The 22,549-nt window shown below is 41.8% G+C and overlaps 1 protein-coding gene across 1 annotated transcript in view; it reads right to left on the bottom strand.

The window, feature by feature from the left end:
* The window catches only part of CNN3 (calponin 3), a 62,352-nt gene that overhangs the window by 9,807 nt on the left and 29,996 nt on the right, over positions 1 to 22,549 (bottom strand). Inside the window, exons 2-4 of the mRNA XM_040359968.1 lie at positions 12,151 to 12,272; positions 6,563 to 6,629; positions 6,339 to 6,476 (exon numbers count right to left, since the gene is read on the bottom strand). Coding sequence (XP_040215902.1) covers positions 6,339 to 6,476; positions 6,563 to 6,629; positions 12,151 to 12,272 — 327 coding nt within the window. The remainder of the gene's footprint in view (positions 1 to 6,338; positions 6,477 to 6,562; positions 6,630 to 12,150; positions 12,273 to 22,549) is intronic.

Below are 22,549 nucleotides of genomic sequence, written 5' to 3' on the forward strand. Positions count from 1 at the left end.
TTCCACGCCCCATCGATATTTTCATATCGCCCCGCTAGCAGCCAAAAAGTGACCCCAAAATGATGGTAAAGCGCTGTTTAACCGCCAACGCAGCTATAATGTGAAAGTAGCCTAACAGGAATCTATGCCCAAAGTAAAGTAATTGGGGCATTACACAAACTGAAAGCCGGAGACTGAAAAGCCTTTCCTGGATGAGTAATAACCGGTAATCCAGGGCTCGACAAATCCCGGGCGCCAGGTCGCCATGGCGACTAGAAATAGGGTCCTGGCGACTTGAATTGGAAGGGGGGCAAAAAAAAAAAAAAAAAAAAAAATTTTTTTTTTTTTTTTTTTGAGCTGGGGCCATCTGGTGGTGAGCCGTTGGTATTACAAGTTATTACCACCAGATGTGAGCTGGCGCCATCTGGTGGTGGCCGTTGGTATTACAAGTTAAGCATTACAAGTTAAACAGCAATTCTAATGTTGTTTTTCACTATTTTCACTGCCATCTTCTTCCCTCTAATTAGAACCCCCAAACATTATATATATTTTTTATCCTAACACCCTAGAGAATTAAATGGCGATTGTTGCAATACTTTCTATAACGCCGTATTTGCGCAGCGGTCTTACAAGCGCACTTTTTTTGTGAAAAAATTACACTTTTTTAAATTAAAAAAATAAGACAACAGTAAAGTTATCCCCCATTTTTTTTAAATTATGAAAGATAATGTTACGCCGAGTAAATTCATACCCAACATGTCACGCTTCAAAATTGCGTCCGCTCGTGGAATGCCGACAAACTTTTACCCTTTAAAATCTTCATAGGCGACGTTTAAAAAAAATCTACAGGTTGCATGTTTTGAGTTACAGAGAAGGTCTAGGGCTAGAATTATTGCTCTCGCTCTACCAACCGCGACGATACCTCACGTGTGGTTTGAACACCGTTTACATATGCGGGCGCTGCTCACGTATGTGTTAGCTTCTGCGCGCAAGCTCGTCGGGACGGGGCGCGTTTTCTGGCTCCTAACTTTTTTACCTGGCTCCTAGATTCCAAGCAAATTTGTCAACCCCTGCGGTAATCTATGGTACATAGAGAAGATTTCTTGAAATCCTAAATAGAATATCACACGATAATGGATAGTAACCAGCATCAGTCATTCAACAATTATAAAAAATAGCAATTGTACTTCTAGTCTAATACTAGGCATACACAAGTCGAAAAATCGTTATAACCCAGTTTCGAAGAAAAAAAATAAAAATAAAAATATTTATTTATATAAAAAAAAAAACACATGTAATGACCGAATTTGGAACACAAATCGTTCAATGGACATAAATGAATCAGATTTTGGTCTCTTTTGTCGCATATGTGCAGTGCAAACAGTTGTTTTAAACAGGTGCAAAACACATTAACCTTTCAAATTAATGTTTGTCAGAATTAACCAACCTGTTTCTTGGATTTTTCAGCTCCGAAAAGTTCACACTCATTTTCCATTTGTGCCCATTAACTGGACAAAAAATAGTGTATGGCCAGAATTGGATACGAAAAAAGGTGGCAGAGAACTCAATCTGCAGGCATCCACAAAAAGCTGAAGTCAAAGCTTTGAGCAGACAAGCCCTCATTTCATTACTGAATCTTGTGGATATAGTGCTAACCGCTTCAAAAGCTACTAAAGAATCAAACATTTTATAAAAAGGCTCAGACTGAAAAAGGAGGAAAAAAAAAAAAAAAAAAGATCATCATTTTATTGTATGTTGCAGTGACACCTATATGATGTCGTAATGACAGCGTCTCACCCCCATAAAAACACGAGGGGGGAAACTGAATTCAGACAAACAGCAATAGGTGGGAGGCGGTCTGGCTGACAACAGCAGGAGACAGTCCAAGAGGAAATGTCACTGCAGACATCTTCCTGCAAGCTCAATAAATCAGAACATGTGTCACGTGCACACACATAGCAAACTCCCAGAATGACAAAAAACTGAGCGAATCATTGCCGATTTAAAAAGCACAGTACCTGGTATTCTATAACGGACTCCACCCAACACTGGCAATCCAATATCTGGTACGGGGGGATATTTCATGTGTAACCATACTCCAGTTTAATACATTACAAGAAACTCTGAATTCTAAGAAATGTGCAGCCAGTCATTCACCATATGAAAATGCCAGTTAGACAAGTTTCTGGCTTCAATAGGTTTATTCACAATGAAAATCTGATCTGCATACTTGTTTTGGGTCAAAGACAAATGGATCATCATGACAACCAGCATTTTCAGAGCGAGAGGTCAGGAATAGCAGCCTGTATTTTTCGGTGCATAGGTAGATCAGCCTGTGGTACAGATCCCACTCCACCGTCAGGCATCTTTCCCCCCTGAAAACCAAAGGCCAGGCTGTCCTCATACAACTCCATGTGAAACAGAGAGCAGCCAGTGCAGCGGACCCCTAGGCCACCTTCCTGTACTGCTGAGCATGGAAAACATTTATAGTAAAAAGTCAACTAATACAGTGCCTTGCAAAAATATTCACCCCCCTTGGCATTTTTCGTGTTTTGTTTTCTCACAACCTTGAATTAACATGGATTGTTTGAGGATTTGTATCATTTAATTTACAGAACATGCCCAACTTGAGATTTTTTTATTTTTTATTGTGAAGCAAACAAATAGGACAAAACAACAGAAAAAGTCAATGTGCATAACTATTCACCCCCCCCCCCCCCCCCTAAAGTCAATACTTTGTAGAGCCATCTTTCGAGGCCATCACAGCTCCAAGTCACTTTGGATAAGTCTCTATGAGCTCGCCACATCTTACCACTGGGATTCTTGCCCATCTCTCCTTGCAAAACTGTTCCAGCTCCTCCAAGTTGGATGGTTTGCGCTTGTGAACAGCAATCTTTAAGCCTGACCACAGATTTTCTATTGGATTAAGGTCTGGGCTTTGACTAGGCCATTCCAACACATTTACATGTTTCCCCTTAAACCACTCAAGTGTTGCTTTAGCAGTATGTTTGGGGTCATTGTCCTGCTGGAAGGTGAACCGCTGTCCTAGCCTCAAATCACACACAAAGTGGTACAGGTTTTGCTCAAGAATATCCCTGTATTTAGCACTATCCATCTTTCCCTTAACTCTGACCAGTTTCCCAGTCCCGACTGCTGAAAAACATCCCCACAGCATGATGCTGCCACCACCATGTTTCACTGTGGGGATGGTGTTCCTTGGGTGATGTGATGTGTTGGGTTTGCGCCAAACATAGCATTTTCTTTGATGGCCAAAGTTACATTTCAGTCTCATCATACCAGAGCACCTTCCTCCATACATTTTGGGAGTCTCCCACATGCCTTTTCGCAAACTTAAAAATGTGCAATTTTGTTTTTTGCTGAAAGTAATGGCTTTCTTCTGACCACTCGACCATAAAGCCCAACTCTATGGAGCGTACGGCTTATTGTCATCCTATGTACAGATACTCCAGTCTTTGCTGTGGAACTCTACAGCTCCTCCAGGGTTACCTTGGGTCTCTGTGCTGCCCGTCTGGTTAATGCCCTGCTTGCCCGGTTTGTGAGTTTTGGTGTGCGGCTGTCTCTTGGCAGGTTTGCTGTTGTGCCAATTTTTTTTCCATTTGGTTATGATAGATTTGACTTCAACAACATTGTCTCTTACTTGGAGAGTTCCTTGGTCTTCATGTCAGTGTTTAGTTAGTGGTGCCTTTTGCTTAGGTGTTGCAGCCTTTGGGGCCTTTCAAAAAGGTGTGTATATGTAATGACAGATCATGTGACACTTGGATTGCACCCAGGAGGACATTATTTCACTAATAATGTCACTTCTGAAGGCAACTGGTTGCACCAGAGCTTTTTATGGGCTTCATAGAGGGGGTGAATACATATGCGCATGCCAATTATCAGTTTTTTATTTTCTGATTTATACATTTTGTTTCCCCCAATTTTACTTCACATTCATCACATATAATTCAGATTAAAAACATTGAACTAAAGGCTGTAATGTAACAAAAAAAAATCAAAGGGGTGAATACTTTTGCAAGGCACTGTATAAACTGGTCGTAAAAACAGGATCTTTAAACATACCTTTATAATCCTTTTTTGGAGTAAATCATGCAGGACCAAAAGCAATCCCAACAGCTTACAGGCCCAACAGTTAACAATCCTCGTAACATAAGAGGAAAAATGGACAAGGGCTGACTGTAGGACTTTGCAACTGATGTCAATGTCCGCCACATCTTGAATATCATCGATTTAGCAGAAGACCTCCTTACAGGCCTGGGAAATAAAGACCAGATGTTGAAAAGCCCATAAAGCACCACCAACACTTCTGCTGGAGTGAGACTTCACAGCAAAGCAAGAACCCTTGCTTTTCAAGTAGAATGCATGGTCCCACAGAGTTAGCAGTGAGTGTATCAACAATGTGAGTTGCCCTTTGCACAAAGGATGTGACCAAGGAGTGGGAAGCCAACAGTCTCTAAAAAGGTCCAACTTCTGGCTTGGTTGTGCTCTGTCACAGTCCTCAGGACTAAACTTGATTTAACCAATACCACATAGTGACTAGGATTGATGATGCCTAACTTTCTGGTTCTTGAACAGGGGCAATGACCTCCTGATGGTGCAGTGGTGCAAGTAGGGCTGTTCCTGGGTGTCCTCTTCACAGGATTCATCCACGTTGGATGAATTAAAATCCTCAGACACTGCCTTCTCCACTTCCTCTTCATTCAACCCAAAAAAGGGTGCTAGGATGATATCTGCCAGCTGCTCCAACATACTGGAAAAACAGCTGAGAATTCCTACATGGACACGAAGGCCCTGAGGAGTGAGACGCCATATGTTGCCTGAAAACCACAGCCTGTTTTCTGCCAGATTCATTTGTGGAGGGAAGACTTCCTCCTGAAATAAGGCCGTCTTGTTCACCTAGTCCCGATATACCCTAGTGCCAGATCCACAATGCTAGTTTCCCCTAGTCGCGTTGCAGCCCGTCTCATGTAGGAGACATGCAAATGTCTCACTGTGCAAGTGCGGCCAGCCAATCTGTGCTACTGTGGGTGCCTTATTGGATTTGTCCATTTTAAAAACTGTCCTTAAGCCTAGGTTCACACTCCTGTGGGATTGAAATCTTGCAAATTCAGCTGAACTCGCACAATTTCAACCCGGCAATGCAGTCTGACTTCAGCGGCGATTCCTGCACAGAATGTCTATACAAATCCCCCGAACTCTCCAATAGCAGTACAGGAACTACTTGTGGGAATCAGGGCAGCGCTGCACAGATTCAAATGATGCCATTGCCAGCAATAGCAGCCCATTTAGCATACGATTTAATGTCAAATAGCATGACAAAATCGCTCCAATGTGAACCTAGGCTAAACTTCATGTTTCAAGTGTCCTATATGGATGGTGTCCTCAATGTAAAATGGACGATTCCAACATGGCACCTGCACAGATGGGCTAGCCGCACCTGCATTGTAGCAGATGGGCCACTCAAAAGGCAGGTGGCTGCGCAGAGCAGCTAAAGAAAAAAAAATTGGTGTGCCCAAACAGGGTGGCGTGCATGCACCTTGTAATAATGAATGCCCACAGTGAGCTCTAGTGACCGCAGCCAGCACCAATTCCTAAAAGGTGGCAGGAAAGGAGCTACTGCCACCCGCTTCTCTCTAGTCATCTGAATGGCAGGGACACAGCACCTGGGGGACACAGCACCCCCCCCCCCCACAACAGAGGCGCTTACACATACAACAAGCAGAGCCAGTAAATGCTCTCAATCTTCACCCTCACCTAGGCATACCCAATAGCGTGTTTATGGACTGGGATCAGCCACAGCTGACCATGACCCCGGAGCTGTAAAGAACCCAACCAGCTGACAAATGCAACCACCTACCAAGCCGAGTGCCACAGTTTACAGGCTAGTCCCCAATTCAACTGTGGTCCAGGTACTGTCCTTTTGGATAGAAGCATCTATGGGGAGTGATCTTGAAAACGGCCACTGTTATAGAGTACATGGGCTATACAGAGAAAAGCAGTTCAAGTAGAAACATGAACATGAGAGAGAGCAAGAGCACAAGAGATAGTCTGCAGACACTAGAGAAAAACTGAAGCAATGCTGGGAGCAGTACAATGCTGGTGGTAATGAGCTTTATTTTTGTCAGTGTTCAATCACTTGGAGATGTCATAACCCAAGAATGAACTCTTCTGTGTCCCATTACGTACGATTAATACAAGTTACATTTTCTCTCCCTCAAGCTTTACTTGCATGCAACAAAAACACACACACACACACACACACACACACACACACACACACACACACACACACACAGTACTTTGTCCCTACATTTAATTCATAAATGTGCAGAGGTACATACCAAACCAGCCAGGGATATCAAAGACGACTGAACTTGGGTCATATTTCCATTCTCAAATAGGTCATTTGCTTCAAAAATGTCATGTGGCTTCATCCCATATTCCTGCATGGCTTTAATAAAGTTTCCAATGTTTTCCAGCTGTAGAACAATCAGATGATCACACCATCAAGACACATTTACATGATATAACTACACAGTCTAAGAAATGTGCCCACAGCCCTTACCTTGTGCCAGTTTATTTTTGCATCATTTACTTTCCTTACTGCGCCTGGTTGTAATCTGTTAATGAGACTAGAAGGGAAAAAAAAAAATTAACAAATTGTACTGAACTGTTCTAAAACCAACCACAGACAGTTCGAATCACATATGGGCATGCGGATTGTACCCAAGTTGATCGATCAACTTGTGTACAATCAGTCTGTTGGATTTTTCATGTAATTTTTATAGCCACTAGAAATAATCAGTGTTCTCCAAGCTGGGATGGCTGTAAAATGGATGCATCTACCATCAGTTAGAACAGTATTTGGGTTTAAAGCTGACCCAGAAGATCATGAATTTAAGCACACAGAAATCTCTGTACAGTGCATCCGGAAAGTATTCACAGAGCTTCACTTTTTCCACATTTTATGTTATGTTAAAGCAGTGGTCTCCAAACTGCGGGCCGGATTTGGCCCTTTGCTTGACTCTATCCAGCCCTTGGGGCACTTCTTACACTGACACCAACGATGGGCCACTATTCCTTACACTGATATTTTCTACTCCCACTGTCCGGCCCCCCTAAAGGGCAGTAAACTGGCCTTGTTTTAGAAAGTTTTGAGACCCCATGTTACAACCTTATTCAGTATAAAATTAAAATTCATTCCCCCCCCCCCCCTCAAAATTCTACAAAACAATACCCCATAATGACAACGTGAAAGAAGTTTGAATGAAATCTTTGCAAATGTATTAAAAATAAAAAAATAAATAATAAATCCACATGTACACAACTGGAAGCGCTGAATGGAAACTCCTATAGAAGGAAAGCAATTGATCACTTCAAAACAATCTCCGATGAGGCCAATGTGGTAAACTAAAACTCTCCTCACATGGATGGAATGCTTGACCAACATGGAAACCACTGTGGCAGTACCTTAACAAGCCAAGAGATAAACTTGCTGTATGGAGCGGCGCTGCAGTGGTGGATTGCACATAAGCAAAAACAACCTCCAATGTGACGAGGGAGAGGATTAATGCAGAGCCGGGTAGATGGAGCAAACTGAGGCTGGAGCACCGGTGGTAGACAGCGGGGCAGCCGTGGAAAGGAGAGGAGCAGATCAGCAGCTGTGTGAACCGCTACGTGAACCGGCAGGTGGAAGCGTCCAAGCGCAACGTCATCCGCTTGGGGAACATGGATCCAAAACGAGGCTTGGTACACAGGAATATGGATAAAGCAAACCAATGAGAGGAGGCAGAGGTGGTACATGTACACAAGTATTCACAGCCTTTGCTCAATACTTTGTTGAAGCACTTTTAGCACCAATTACAGACTTACAGACTTATTTTTGGGCAGTTTCTCCCATTCTTTGCAGGACCTCTCCAGCTCCATCAGGTTGGCTGGGGAGTGTCGGTGCACAGACATTTTCAGATCGCACCAGAGGATGTTCAAACAGGTTCAAGTCTGGGCCACTCAAGGACATTCATAGAGTTATCCCGTGTCTCAGTCCTTTGTTATCTTGGCTGTGTGCTTAGGGTTGTTGTCCTGTTAGAAGATGAACCTTCGCCCCAGTCTGAGGTCTGGAGCAGGTTTTCATTAGAGGATGTTTCTGTACATTACTGCATTCATCTTTCCCTCGATCCTGACTAATTTCCCAGTTTCTGCCGCTGAAAAACATCCCAACCTGATGCTGTCACCACCATGCTTCAAGTGACACTATAGGTTAGTTTTTTAAAATAAACAAACATGTCATACTTGCCTCCACTGTGCAGCTCGTTTTACAAAGTGTTGCCCCGAACGTCATTTTCTGGGGTCCCTCGGCGGCTCTCTTGGCTCCTCCCCGCATCAGATAAAACCCTCTGGGAAGTGCTCTCCCAAGGGGGTTACATTGCCGGCGTTCTCCGGAGTCCTGCATTCGACGTCCAAAGCTGCAGAATGCAGGACTCCCGCGTCATTGGATTTGATTGACAGTACCTGGAGCCAACAGCTGCGCTGCTATGAATCTATCCAATGAAGAGCCGAGAACCCCGGGCAAAGATCCAGCGCATTCGACACAGGACTTTCCAGGGCTCTGGCAATGAAAAACGTGGGGCGGTATTAATCAGATGTTTTTTCATCTTAATGCATAGGATGCATCGAGGTGAAAAAACAGGAGGGTGTACAACCCCTTTAACTGTAGGGATGGTATTGGTCAGGTTATGAGTGGTGCCTGGTTTCCTCCAGACATGAGGGTTGCAATTCAGGCCAAAGACTTCATTCCTTGTTTCATTAGACATAGAATTTTGTTTCTCGTGGTCTTCAGGTGCATTTTGGCAAACACCAGGCGGGCGGTCGTGTGCTTTTTACTGAGTGGCTTCCGTCTGGCCACTCTACCATACAGGCCTGATTGGTGGAGTGCTGCAGAGATGGTTGCTCTTCTGGAAGGTTCTCATCTTCCCACAGAGAAACGCTGGAGCTCTGTCAGAATGACCATCGGGTTCTTGGTCATCTTCCGGACTATGGCCCTTGTCGTCGTCGTCCCCCCCCCCCCCAATCACTCAGTATGGCCGGGGCAGCCTGCTCTAGGAGGAGTCCTGGTGGTTCCAAACTTCTTCCATTTACAGATGCAGACATTTTTCTGTACCCTTCCCCGGATCTGTGCCTGCATACAATCCTGTCTCAGGAGGTGTACAGACAATTCCTTGGACTTCATAGCTTGGTTTGTGCCCTAACATGCACCGTTAACTGTGAGACCTTATATTAGACAGGTGTGTGCCTTTCCAAATCATGTCCAATCAACTGAATATACCCCAGATGGTCTGAATATACCCCAGACGCATTCCCCGACTTATTTGGAGTAGGCGGTACACTTTGGTGGGGGTGGGTCAGCCACGCCCTGTGACCTTTGACCTCTGGGAACCCGCCTTCTGACCTTTGACCTTAGGGGGAGGTCCCTGTTCCAATTCCTGAGTCCTAGCCATATTCAAGACCATCAGATGGTCTAAAGTTGTAGAAACATCAATAATTATAAGTGGAACCAAGACGCACCTGAGCACAATTTTGAGTGTCACAACAAAGGGCTGCAAAATACTTATGTATTTTTATTTTTTTTATAAATTTGCAAAAGATTTCAAACCAACTTCTTTTATATTGTCATTATGGGGTATGGTTTGTAGCATTTTGGAGAAAAATAATGAATTTAATCAATTTTGGAATAATGCTGTAACATAACAAAAATGTGGAAAAAGTGAAGCGCTGAATACTTTCCGGATGTACTGTATGTTCATTGATATACCTCATCAAGCAAAAGGGAAAACCTTAAATTTAGAGCTCTCTATTATATGAATCATTTTGATCTACTGAGCGCTCAGGTTAACCAACCCTCACAATAAGCCGTTAATCAATGTTAAGTCCCAAAACCAAAAAACAGAAGGGTGAGCTCTATATGACTGGAGCTGGTCAAAATCTGCATAAGAGAGCTCCCCAACTGATGGGGTACCTGGGGGGGGGGGGGCGTGTCTCTATAAAAAAGGTATGTCAGGCCTTTAGACACCTAGTGGTCACTTTCTAATATCAAGTGCAACATGAATTTAGTCCCAATGCAAAATATGTTGGGTCACATTTTTTCAATGCCATAATAGTAGCATTTTTCTTGCTAGTTTTATAATCTTTTATCGTTACAAAATGTTTCGCTGAAAATCTTTGCTCATCTACATCTGTGTAGTATTAAATACATTTCTTTCCTAGTCCAAGGTACAAAGCAAAAAAACACATTGCTGCTCATCCTGCTACTTTCTGCTGAACATACTTGCCTGGAGCAAAAATGCGATATGGACACATGCAATTAGTCAAAGTACAATTACTCTCTTTCTGTAAATTCAAACCACAACTCCAGCAAAGCAGCTAAACACTCATAAAATATATGTGTTGTTAATTTGTTCACCTGTCAAAGAGTTCATAATTCTGGGCACTCGCAAGTGAGATTTACAAAGCTCTACCACCACCCTCTATCCAGGAGGCCAAAACTACTATTCAAAGCATGCAGCTCCACATCTTCCCGTCTCCACCTCTAGTCTATTCAGCAAACCAAGAATAAAGCTGGACACACACACACACACACACACACACACACACACACAAGTGTACAGTTTGGACACAAAGCGCAGTTTTACAGGCTTCAAATGCATTTTGTCAACATTTTAGGTATACATGCCAACACAGTTATAAATTATATATGCAATGTCTAATCAAATAAAAATTTGATCCCTTGCAGATTTTTTAAGTTTACCCACTTATAAAAATGATCAAACCTTCATTGTTTTGGTCATAGGTGTATTTTAAATGATAGAGACAGAATATCAACCAAAAATCCAGAAAAACAAAAAAGGAAAGACTTTTCTTGTAGTTGGTTAACAGGTTGGCACACATCTCTGGAGGGATGTTGGTCCACCCTTTACAGCATCTTCTCTAAATCCTTAAAGTGGATGTAAACCCCATTCATGAAATCTGACCTGGACACATATCTGCAGTGGTTACTTATCTATCTCCAAAGTTCTGAGTCCTGTGTCTTTCTGCTGCACCATTCCTCTGTTAGCATAAATTCTGACAAGCTTGCAGACACTGGAGATAAAAGCAGCTGGAAATTTGTGTCGGGGAGGGTGCATAGAGAGAAAGAAGCAAAAAAGCTGGTCTATTCACAGCACAGCTCTACAAGTTTCTTCTTTATTACTCTGCCTATATGGAGGGGGGGTGTCTTTCCACCAATCAGCTGTCACACCAGTGTATGTCCAGACTCCACACCCAGTGCTGAACAGGAAGAAAGATTTCTAACACAATATTTACTTTCTAAACAGGAGAGCGCTGAAGACACAGATACAGATTTGTTTAATCTCTATATCACCTGAGGCTGTTCACTTCACTGGGTATATATGTGTGCACCAGCCCCCGTGAACCCATTTCTATCCAGTGATGTTGCATTAGAGACTCAGCTGCCCGAAACTCCTTCTCATTGGCTAAGAAAGCAGCGGAGAGCCATTGGCTCCCACTACTGTCAAAGTCAGTGAGCCAATAAGAAGAGAGGGGGTGGGGCCTAGCCAGGTATCCGTGTCTGAATAGACATATGGAGCTGCAGCTCTGCTGCAACCAAAGCTACCTGCTTGCTATGGGGGCTCTCGTCAAGGGGGGGGGGGGGAGCCAGGAGAGCCCAAGAAGGACCCGAGAAGGGGATGAATGGGGCTGCTCTTTGCAAAACCCTTGCACAGAGCAGGCAAGTATGACAGGTTTGTGTTTTTGCCTAAAAATAAGACTTTACGATTGCTTTAGAGTTTCTTGGCAACTCAAAGTTTCTGCTACCTCCATAAATTTTCTATAGGATTAAGGTCTTTCAAAATGGCTAGGCCACTCCATGACCTTCATGTGTTGCTTCTCGAGCCATTCCTTTGTTGCCTTGGCGGTATGTTTTGGGTCATCGTCATGCTGGAAGAACCATCTTCAAGCATGCAGCAAGTAAACTCAGTCTGGTTCAGGGACTCCGAAAGCACTAACTGCACTGGAACATGACAGTTGAATTAGCACTTAATGACAGTCCACACACTATACTTCTTACAGGATATAAGAGCATGATAGAGCAAGCACACTTACTGGCAGAGAATGACGCCATCTCTCAGGCCCACCTGGAAGTTGTCACCAATCCTCATGCCAGTCACCTCCTCTATCCAGAGTCGCAAATCCTCCTCCACCTGCGGGTCATATTTCAGGGCAATCTGAAAAGCAAAATAAAAATTTTCAAAAAAATGTGGTTTATATGGACAGTAGACATACCAATAGCTTTTATCAAGTATTTTTAAAGCTATAATCTGAACATTTACATGATAAAATTACAGCATTTTTGACATTTGGCTACAGTTGCTGGTTCCCAAAAGTTTGCCTCCGTTCAACATAAGTCCACTAAATAGACTTCTGTTGAACAGGGACAAGCACACACTGATCAAAATGTGTCCTACCTGACAAAGCTGCCGCTCGGATGTCAGCACTCAATACAGGGCAGTTATAGGTTTAGGCAAGTTATTGCCGGGTTTGCACTAAACTACCCTAATTATTACAGACCAGTAAATTTCCACCTATTTTAATGTCCCAATTCACCGATTTGGGCCAAGATAAGTGCACGTTATAGAAGTCGAATAGGTTGCAGTCCAACATGTCCCAAATTTCAGAAACTTTGCGATTACCCAGGAAGTACCCTACGCTTTAGTGAGACTGATGTCCTATTCAAGAGTTCCTGAAAAATTTAAAGCAGAAATATATAACCAGTGAAACAATACGAGGCCTGAGAGCACTTTTATATGATCCATGGGATTAGCATAAACAGCAGAAGCACACATCATTTGGCAGTGTGAATGGAATGTCTGAGTAAAGCACTTTGTCCCACTTACTGCTCTGTTTACACACTGCTTGGAAACCGCAGATGGGGAAAAAAATAAAAAAACAGAATGAAATCAAATCATATTACAGGACAATAGTCACCTGTATACCTGCTAAACAGATTAGAGGTGGGAAAGTGAAGATCCTAAAAGTGAACCCCACCCAGTGCTCCCTATAAGCTGCTGCCCATAGGGCACCTGATCCCGATCTGGGCTGCGTGCGTCTATTCAGACACTCAGCCCTGCCCCCATTCTGCTCACAGGTTTTGACTGACAGCAGCAGGAGCCAATGTTTACCAATGCTCTGTCAAGGCTGTGAGACATTCAGGTATATATACACACATATACATACACACACACACACACACACACACACACACACACACACACACACACTTTTTTGGGGGGGGAATATAGCAAAAACTAAAGAGAAAAAAAAATCTCAAAATAGTCTGTCTTTGTTTATAGCGCAGAGGTGATCAAATACCACCAAAAAGAAAACTATTTGCGGGAAAAAAATAAAATAGCATGTCAAATTTGTTTGAGTACCGCATCACACGACCGCGTAATTGTCAGTTAAAGCGACGCAGTGTCATATCGCAAAATAATGGCCTGGTCGGGAATGGGGCAAATCCTTCCAGGGCTAAAGTGGTTAAATTGTAAAAAAAAAAAAAAAAAAAAATTGTAAAAAAAATTAAGTTGGACAGAAACACATAAACCCCCCCCCCCCCCCAAAAAAAATCAATTTGAGCCCCCCCCCCCACACACACACACATGGGGAGCCTACTTATGAAATGGAAGTAAGGAGGCTCTTATTAGCATAAATCCATCCAGGTCTGCGACTAAAAATCATTTAAAAGCAAGAGGGTCAGTGTGTAACCTAAGAAAGTAGCATTGTTCTGCAGTATAGAAACGGTTTCCATGATCAGAAGTCACCTGACAGAAAATATTTGAGGAATTTATTTGATCACAAGGATCTCAGGAAGAGGGCTGACCTTTTCTCATTACAAAGAAAGTGCTGGTAAATTATTAATCACGTGTCAGAAGCAAAAAGCATCAAGTAACGTGCTTGTGGTACAAATGATCCAGTTCAAGGATACGCAAATCAGACCAGCAGCACATTAACCAAGAGGATCCTACTAATGGAAAGCGCCAGTAACCCTTTACATAGAACAAGCAAAGTTTCACATGACCCAATTCTACAAAAATCCGTTTCAAATTTCACCCAACAGCTGGCCTTACGCCAGACCTTCTAAAAACTTTCCCTGCATGCTTCTAAGAGTGGGAATTTCAGAAGCTTTCCATAATAAGGAGTCCCAATTCTGGGCAGAAGCCATATTCAGATCAACTCTACACTGAGGCTTTTGTGGGTTAAAAGAACAAAACATTTTATCTACTTCAGTATTCCACACGGACTGCCAAAATCGCATTCAACCATCAAAACACGCCAATATTTTTTCCCCATTAGGACCTGTCTGGAAGGTTAGAATGACAAAATAAAAGCTGGAATTGTATTCCAATTCCCCTCATTCAGTTTATTATTCATCTAAGGCTAGGTTCACATCACGATTTTTCCATCCGAAAAACGGACCGTTAAATCGGATGGAATCGTATCTGTCAAAATCGTATGTAATCGTATGTCAAAGAAAATCGGATCCTGATTTTAAATAATGTAGGTTTTTTTTTTTTAGAACAAGGTTTCCCTTTCTGTAGCATAATATACAATAAACTGGTTCCCAACAAATCCGTTCCTAGTAATTTGTGTTGTCTCCCATTAGTAACATTATATCAAACAGCAGTCATTGATTTTTTTTCACAGACTTGTGCGATCTGATGTATCAATTCACTGAATAATTTCACTCCGCTTGTTTTTTTTTATAAAAAATAAATTAAGAATATATATCCCTCTACCCTCTGCTTATACATTTCCCAAAGTTCCCAAAACTTACATTGAGCTATCACCCTATTGGCTGTAAATGAGAAGATGTTGCCTTTGGAATAAGTACAATTTCAATAAACATCGTAACATTGTATTTTGTTGCATGTCTCTTCTGCAATAAAAGCCTGCTTGCTCACTGTTTGTCACAGTGTACTTTAAATGTACTTGCTTCTAAAGTAACATTTTTGCAGGATTTAATATCGGAACTACTGAAACAGCTTCAAAATCCTTACGGCTGATCACGGTATTTTAATTACAAAAAAGAACATTTGGAGATAGATAACCATAAAAGTCTTCTGTTGTCAAATGAAGTAAAAATCCGATTATTGTAATTGTATTTTTAAACGGAAAATTTCGTTCTGTGGCTGCAGGGAATACTGTATTAGCATGGCAAATGTTTTACCTTTATCGCAGCAGTTCTCTTTAGTACATTGGCGGTGTTAGCGGAGAATATCTTGTCACCCTGCGGACTTTTTGGGCACTTTTTGTGTGTTGAGAATCCGGCTGTGAACGGAGAGGGGGTCCTGTGTTTCCCACCATGAGTAGCCCGGAGGTGATGGTGACAGCAAGCGACAGGAGAACTCTTGTAGATCTCATTGTGCAGGTCATTGGGGACAGTAGCAGCAGCAGGAGAAGTGAAGTGACAGCAAGCGACAGGAGAACTCTTCTAGATCTCATTGTGCAGGTCATTGGGGACAGTAGCAGCAGCAGGAGAAGTGAAGTGACAGCAAGCGACAGGAGAACTCTTCTAGATCTCATTGTGCAGGTCATTGGGGACAGTAGCAGCAGCAGAGAAAGTGGAAAAGTCATTACCAGGCGCTACAACGATGGTCCTGCTTATTCTGCCGAACATGGCAATCATAGACTGTCCTCCAGGGAGAGATCAGCTTCATCTTCCCTGAGGGCTAGAAGAGTTCTCCTGTCGCTTGCTGTCACTTCACTTCTCCTGCTGCTGCTACTGTCCCCAATGACCTGCACAATGAGAACTAGAAGAGTTCTCCTGTCGCTTGCTGTCACTTCACTTCTCTTCTCCTGCTGTTCTCACGATTGTAGGTTTGAAATCGTATGGCAAACGGATCCATTCACTTCCATTCATTTAATTTAGGTCCCCAAGTGCATCCGATTTGAACCGCATCCGATTGTAATACGATTTCAAATCAGGACCAAAAATCGTGGGCAAACACGTTTTTTGATACGATTTTAAATCGTATCAAATCGTATGCGGATCAAATCGGATGCACTTGGGGACCTAAATTAATGAATGGCAGTGAATGGATCCGTTTTGCCATACAGATTTGGACGATTTAAAAGCAAAAATCGTGAGTAAAAAAAGGATGACAAAATCGTGGTGTGAATGCACCTTAACAAGGTCATTGCTTAGAAAATATTGACGTCATTACTTTTAGGAGTATGGCACACTTTTCAATGAGGTATTAGTGAGCTATGAGACGGCCAGCCCACTCAAAGCCAAGGTTTGGTAAAAGCTGCAGAGTTAAAGTGAAAATTCTATTTTCAGTAACTACATTAATGGATAGACAGAAAATCACATTGAAATTTAAATAGAAAATGGCCCATACAGCAATCTCTCTATACATCAATGGATGACTAGGTCAAAACAGCATGTGGGATTTTTGTCAGCCAATTACTTTATAACTTTATCCAAATTTAACGCTGTAAATAAAATACACAAGTGTATAGAACTAGAGATAGTTCTAAAAAAACAAACAAACAAACACACACACACACACACACACAGTAAAAAGACCCCCAAGCATTCAGGACTTCATAGTTCAAATGCACCAAGCTAGGTGCCCATAGATACGACATGTCTGAGACAACCCAGTGTCTATGGGGCAACCCCAAAGAAAAAAAAAAAGAAAGAAAAAAAAAATTAAACCACAGGGGAAGGTTGAAGCTATATTAACCGCAAAATCAAACATACTGCACCTTACCAATTCTTACATGTGATGGCTGCATTTGTTTTCTTTTCTAGGTTTTTTCACCCAGTGATCCTGCCAGTAAAGCTAGGTATACAGTGCATCTGGAAAGTATTCACAGCGCTTCACTTTTTTCACATTTTGTTACAGCCTTATTCCAAAATGGATTAAATGCATTATTTTCTTCAAAATTCTACAAACAATACCCAATGACAAAGTGAAAGACGTTTTTGAAAAAAAAAAATGGATGAAGCGCAAGCCAAGCAGATGAGGCAGAGGTGGCACAGGTGAAAATCAAAAAATTTGAATATCGTGCAAAAGTTCATTTCCCTAATGCAACTTAAAGGTGAAACTAATAAAAGACTCAGTACATGCAAAGCGAGATCGTTCAAGCCGTGATTTTTCATAATTGTGATGATTATGGCTTACAGCTCATGAAAACCCCAAATCCAAAATTTCAGAAAATTGTGAAAAGGTGCCAAGAGAAAGATGAGAGACATGAGACTGAACAATGCAGAAGAGCTGAAGGCTGCTATTGAAGCATCCTGATCTTCCATAACACCTCAGCAGTGCCACAGGCTGATAGCTTCCATGCCACGCCGCATTGAGGCAATAATTGCTGCAAAAGGGGCCCAAACCAAGTACTGAGTACATATGCATGGTTATAATTTACAGGAGGTCCGATATTGTTCTATGTACAATCCTTGTTAAATTGATTGCATGTAATATTCTAATATTGCGGATTTGGGGTTTTTGAGCTCTAAGCCATAATCACCACAATTAAGACAAATCACGGCTTTCTGCTAAGGTGACAGCACAACTTCACTGCATCAAAGGGACCATCAAATGAGAATAAGGTGAGAATCTCTATCCCTCAGCCAGAGCATGACACAATGACCCAAAACACAGCCAAGGCAACAAAAGAAGTGCCTCAAGAAGAAGCACATTAAGGTCCTGGAGTGGCCTAGCCAGTCTCCAGACCTTAATCTCATAGAAAATATGTGGAGGAAACTGAAGGTTTGAGTTACCAAATGTCAGCCTCGAAACCCTAATGACTTGGGAAGGATCTGCATAGAGGAGTGAGACAAAATCCCTTTTAAGAGGTGTGCAAACCTGGTGGCCAACTACAAGAAATGTCTGACCTCCGATTGCCAACAAGGGTTTTGCCACTAAAGGGGTCAATTTATAACTTTTGTTTTGTTTTTTTAATGCATATTTCTGGATTTTTGTTTTTATCTATCACTTACTGTTAAAATAAACCTACCATTAAAATTATAGACTGATCATTACTTTGCCAGTGGGCAAATGTACAAAATCACCCAGGATCAAATACTTTCCCTCATTGTATGTATGTGTATACATTTGCAAACAGTTCAAACAATCACATTGTTTGTAGAATGTTGGGGAAAATAATGACTTTATTCCATGTGGAAAAAGTAAAGCGTTGTGAATACTTTCCGGATGCACTGTACATGTGCATTTTTGTTGAACCAGCAAAAAAGTAAATAATCCACAACACCTGACAGATCTTCGCCCCCCCCAATAACACAAATCATGTGTGACCAGGGGCCACCAGAAGTAGAAGTAGAACTCAGTCTTTGGCTGATTAAAAGGTAAAATATTCCCATAAAAAAAAAAAAAAAAAAAATAGTTTTAATTTGCAATCAGACCAATGCAGTTTTGCTCGCCCATCAGACTTTCAATATAGATGGCCATATTTATATTCTTCAGGAAGCGTCCAGGTATTTGGCATTTCCTGCTCCCCAACTGAACAAATGCAGTTCTCAAAACTGACTCCATCTGTCAGATCCTGATATTAGAATTCTAAAACAATTCCACGGTGGAATGCAACATGATCTGCAATATAGTTCCCTCCCTTTATGTCTGGAGGTATGGTTTTCTCTTGGCAGCTGGGGTGGCCATATTAACCACAAGCAGCCGAGGAAGCCAGCTGAAAGGGAAAAAAAAAAAAGTCCCTGAAAAAGTAAAAAAAAGTGTTCGTTAACCCACAGGGAACAATGATGGGATAATCGCATGAGAAAATATAAATGCGCATGAGTGAAATAAAGGAAACTACTGGAAAGAAAAGAATCTCGGCCACAAAAAAAAAATTCTGTAGCAACATTGAGGTCAAATACGAAGGCTTGGTTGGTCGAATTACGAAATCAATGAATGAAATCAAATTTCTGATTTTCAAAAGAAAAATTGGTTCAAAATGTGACCCATGTATGGCCTGCATTAGGCACAAGAGGTGTTACTGGCCAGATTTTTTTTTTGGTATACAAAAAGCTTTAGATATTGTCCAATTTTGCCATTTTTTGTCTTGGTCTTTGGATAACATTTCCCGCTGCCATCTGCAGCAATTACCGTATTTATCTGCGTGTAACACGCACCCCAAACTTTTAAGAGGGAAGTTTTAGGAAAATAAATAAATACAAATTCTACAGTCCCCTGCGTATAACACGCAGGCACAATTTACCCTCCATTTCAGGGTAAAAAAGGGAGTGTTATACACCAATACATACAGTATTTAACACAAACTATAGGTTTGTTTTTTGAGACATTATCTATACAAGTTGTATGCCTTTATTTTTAAATAGAACTGTCAAACGTTCCTGCAAGAGCAGAGCTCGTTTCTCCCGATGAAAATCAACCACCCACTCAAGCATCCGTGAAAGGTTTCTTTCAAAATGTCCCAACCTCCATCTACAAATCACTTATTGATGATACCTTCAAAAATGGCAGCTGTGTTGGTGCAATGACTTATTTATAGAGAAGCATGAATCTGTATTTTTATTGATAGGAGAGTTCAGTCTAGTTCCACCACCAGAACACTCCGTACTCAGCAAGAGCCCTTTTCAAGAATATTTTGATCGCTTAATTGAAGGAAGAAATAAAATTATATATATATATATATATATATATATATATATATATATATATATATATATATATATATATATATATATATATATATTTATATTACACACACACATACACAGTTACACACACACACACAAAAAAAAACAATTCTTTACATGCAAAAATCAAGGTTTTGTACGGTCTTGACAACATGGACAAACTAAAAAAATTAGATAAGTTATTTTGCCACAGAACCCATCATTAAAATTGGAAAGGAAATAGTCTGCAAAACATTCACGTATTTGGAGTGCTTGATTACTGGGACGAGTGCCAGTCAGCTGACCTCGGGGTTCATTTGAGATCAGTTCTGGAGATTCACTGGACACATTCTCCTTTATCCTTAGAGCTCTTTCACACGGAGCGGATCCGTATTGATCAGCCCCATGTGTGTCCGTCGGCTCAGTGGGGGGGGGGGGGGGGATCATCCGTAAATCCCAGCTGAGCCGTCGGCGGACAGGGCAGTCCCCGCACACTGTGCAGAGACCGCCCTGTCTTTCCTCCGCTTTCCCCTATGGGGAATCGAATGAATACGAACCGTGTGTCCGTATTCATCCGATCCGTTCCGCCAGACGGAAGAAAAATAGGGGTTTCTTCGTCTGAAAAAGCTGATCTTTGCGGAGGCGGATCTTTACGGACGTTAGCGGATGCATCATCCGCCAACGTCCACAATCCCATAGGGATGCATTACAAGCCCGTAAACGGACTTGTAAAAAACGGTTCGTTCGTCCGCCCGTGTGAAAGGGCACTTAGAGCACAACACGCCAAAACCACATTAACTGCATGCTCAACATCCAGGTGCATGGAGGTTAATAAAACACCATTTTGATGTACAGGATTCCAAAAACACACTCCACCATTCGGCGCGCTCTACTCAGTCAATTAAAAATTCTCAAACACAAAGCTCTAGAAGTTCATACATACTTGTTCATAGGTTAAAAGAAGTTCTTAATATGATAGACATCAATATCCATAAATGGTGAAATGCCCTCTGAAGAGCAAGAGGAACAAAAACCAAGGTGTTCATATAGTAACTTGTCAAATGGATAACCTTCACCGCACCGCTTAAAATGCACACTCACCAAAACAGTATAATAAAACCACCTTGATATTTACAATGGATCTTTGACATGAAGCAAAACCACACCCATAAAAACCTTGATCAGCAATTATAAGGGGTCAACATATCCCACACCATAGGTCTGGTTACTCACAGCGGGATATCCACTTGTTGACTCTAGCTCAAAACATAGGAGAAAAGAAAATCCTCAGAGTAAACCAGTTTACAAGTTTATAAGAAACCTATTGAGAAAGGCGTAATGACGAAACGCGTCTAGACGTGACCAGGCAGCTTGCTAAAACTGTCAGTCTTTGACGATCTCCACCTAGGTATTACTGCGGATGAGCGCTCCTTCGGAAAGGTGAGCGAGTATCATAAGCTGTACCTTTCAGATGACTACTACGAGATGCTATTTTATAGTAAATTTTGTGTAAGCATATATCTTAAAAGGGGGGGTCCTTTGATGGGAATGGTAATATTTTTATTATTAAAAGTAAAAGACAGCAACATAAAAATGGATATATGACAGTTGTTGATAAACTAAAAAAAACATTAATATCTGGTTTGATGGATGTGGTAGGAATTCTCAAGATGCTCATCGGATAGTTTGGTTTTAATTTTGCCCTTTGTGTGCTTCATCCTTGAAAAACAGTTGCTCACAAATACAGGTGCTGCTGAAATCTTCATAAGTAAGGCATGATTGTGAAGCGTAGGAGATTTTTCTTGTGAAAGTTATTTTTTTTGTCAAGAAAGTCCAGTAAAGGGACACTGTCAAAAAAGTTATCTTCAGCCGCATAGGTTCACCAAGTGTAATTGCATTTTTAAAACACCCCCCCCCCCCCCCCCCCACCCACCGTCCAAATGTTTTAGATCTGCATTACCAATTACCCTTTAATTAGTAACGCACAATGGGATGCGATAAAGCCATAAAAAAAGAGAAAAAAAAATATCGAAATGCAAAATCTCCCCTCCTAATCAGTACCACTGAACAACTATGGGTAATCCAATTCTCTCCCGAAATGCTTGTCACGAGCACAATGCTGCCTGCCATTTCCGCTGAGCGTGCAGTATTGCCTGGACGTGCACAATATCACAGGGTGGAATCCGATCTGCTTCTCATGGCTGAAGGACTGGCTTGTTCTTTGTAATGCCGTGTTTAAGGGCAATTTATTTCAATTACACAATCTTATATTTTTTGAATAAAGCGGATTAGAGCACTATTTGGGCATTTGACTCAAGTTTTAAATCTGAAAAAGAACACCACTTAACACTTTTTACAGCTTCTCAAATCAAACCATTTTTCTTGGAAACAAAAATTTAAAGCAGACCTGGCAGCAGCACAGCATTCAGGTTTAAATTTAAAGTGGAGGTTCACCCTATAAAACATTTCTAACACTACATCCAGCCCAGTTCTGCATATAAAATGACACCGACCTTTTTTTTTTTTTTTGCCGCAGATAGCGTTTAGTCTTAGAATCCACCGCGGCTTCCGGGTAGGGAATCCCACGGGAGTGGGCGTTCCTATTGACATGCCAATTGATTGACATGCTAAACGACGGCGCACACAGCGCGTCACGACTTCCCGAAAGAAGCTCGGGTCGGCTCTATTCGGCGCGGGTGCGCAGGTGCCGAATAGAGCCGAGCCGACCTTCCTTCGGGAAGTTGTGACGCGCTGTGTGCGCCGTCATTTAGCATGTCAATAGGAACGCCCACTTCCGCGGGATTCCCTACCCGGAAGCCGCGGTGGATTCCAAGACTAAACGCT

The sequence above is a fragment of the Rana temporaria genome, chromosome 7 (assembly GCF_905171775.1).
Source record: "Rana temporaria chromosome 7, aRanTem1.1, whole genome shotgun sequence".
NCBI lineage: Eukaryota > Metazoa > Chordata > Amphibia > Anura > Ranidae > Rana > Rana temporaria.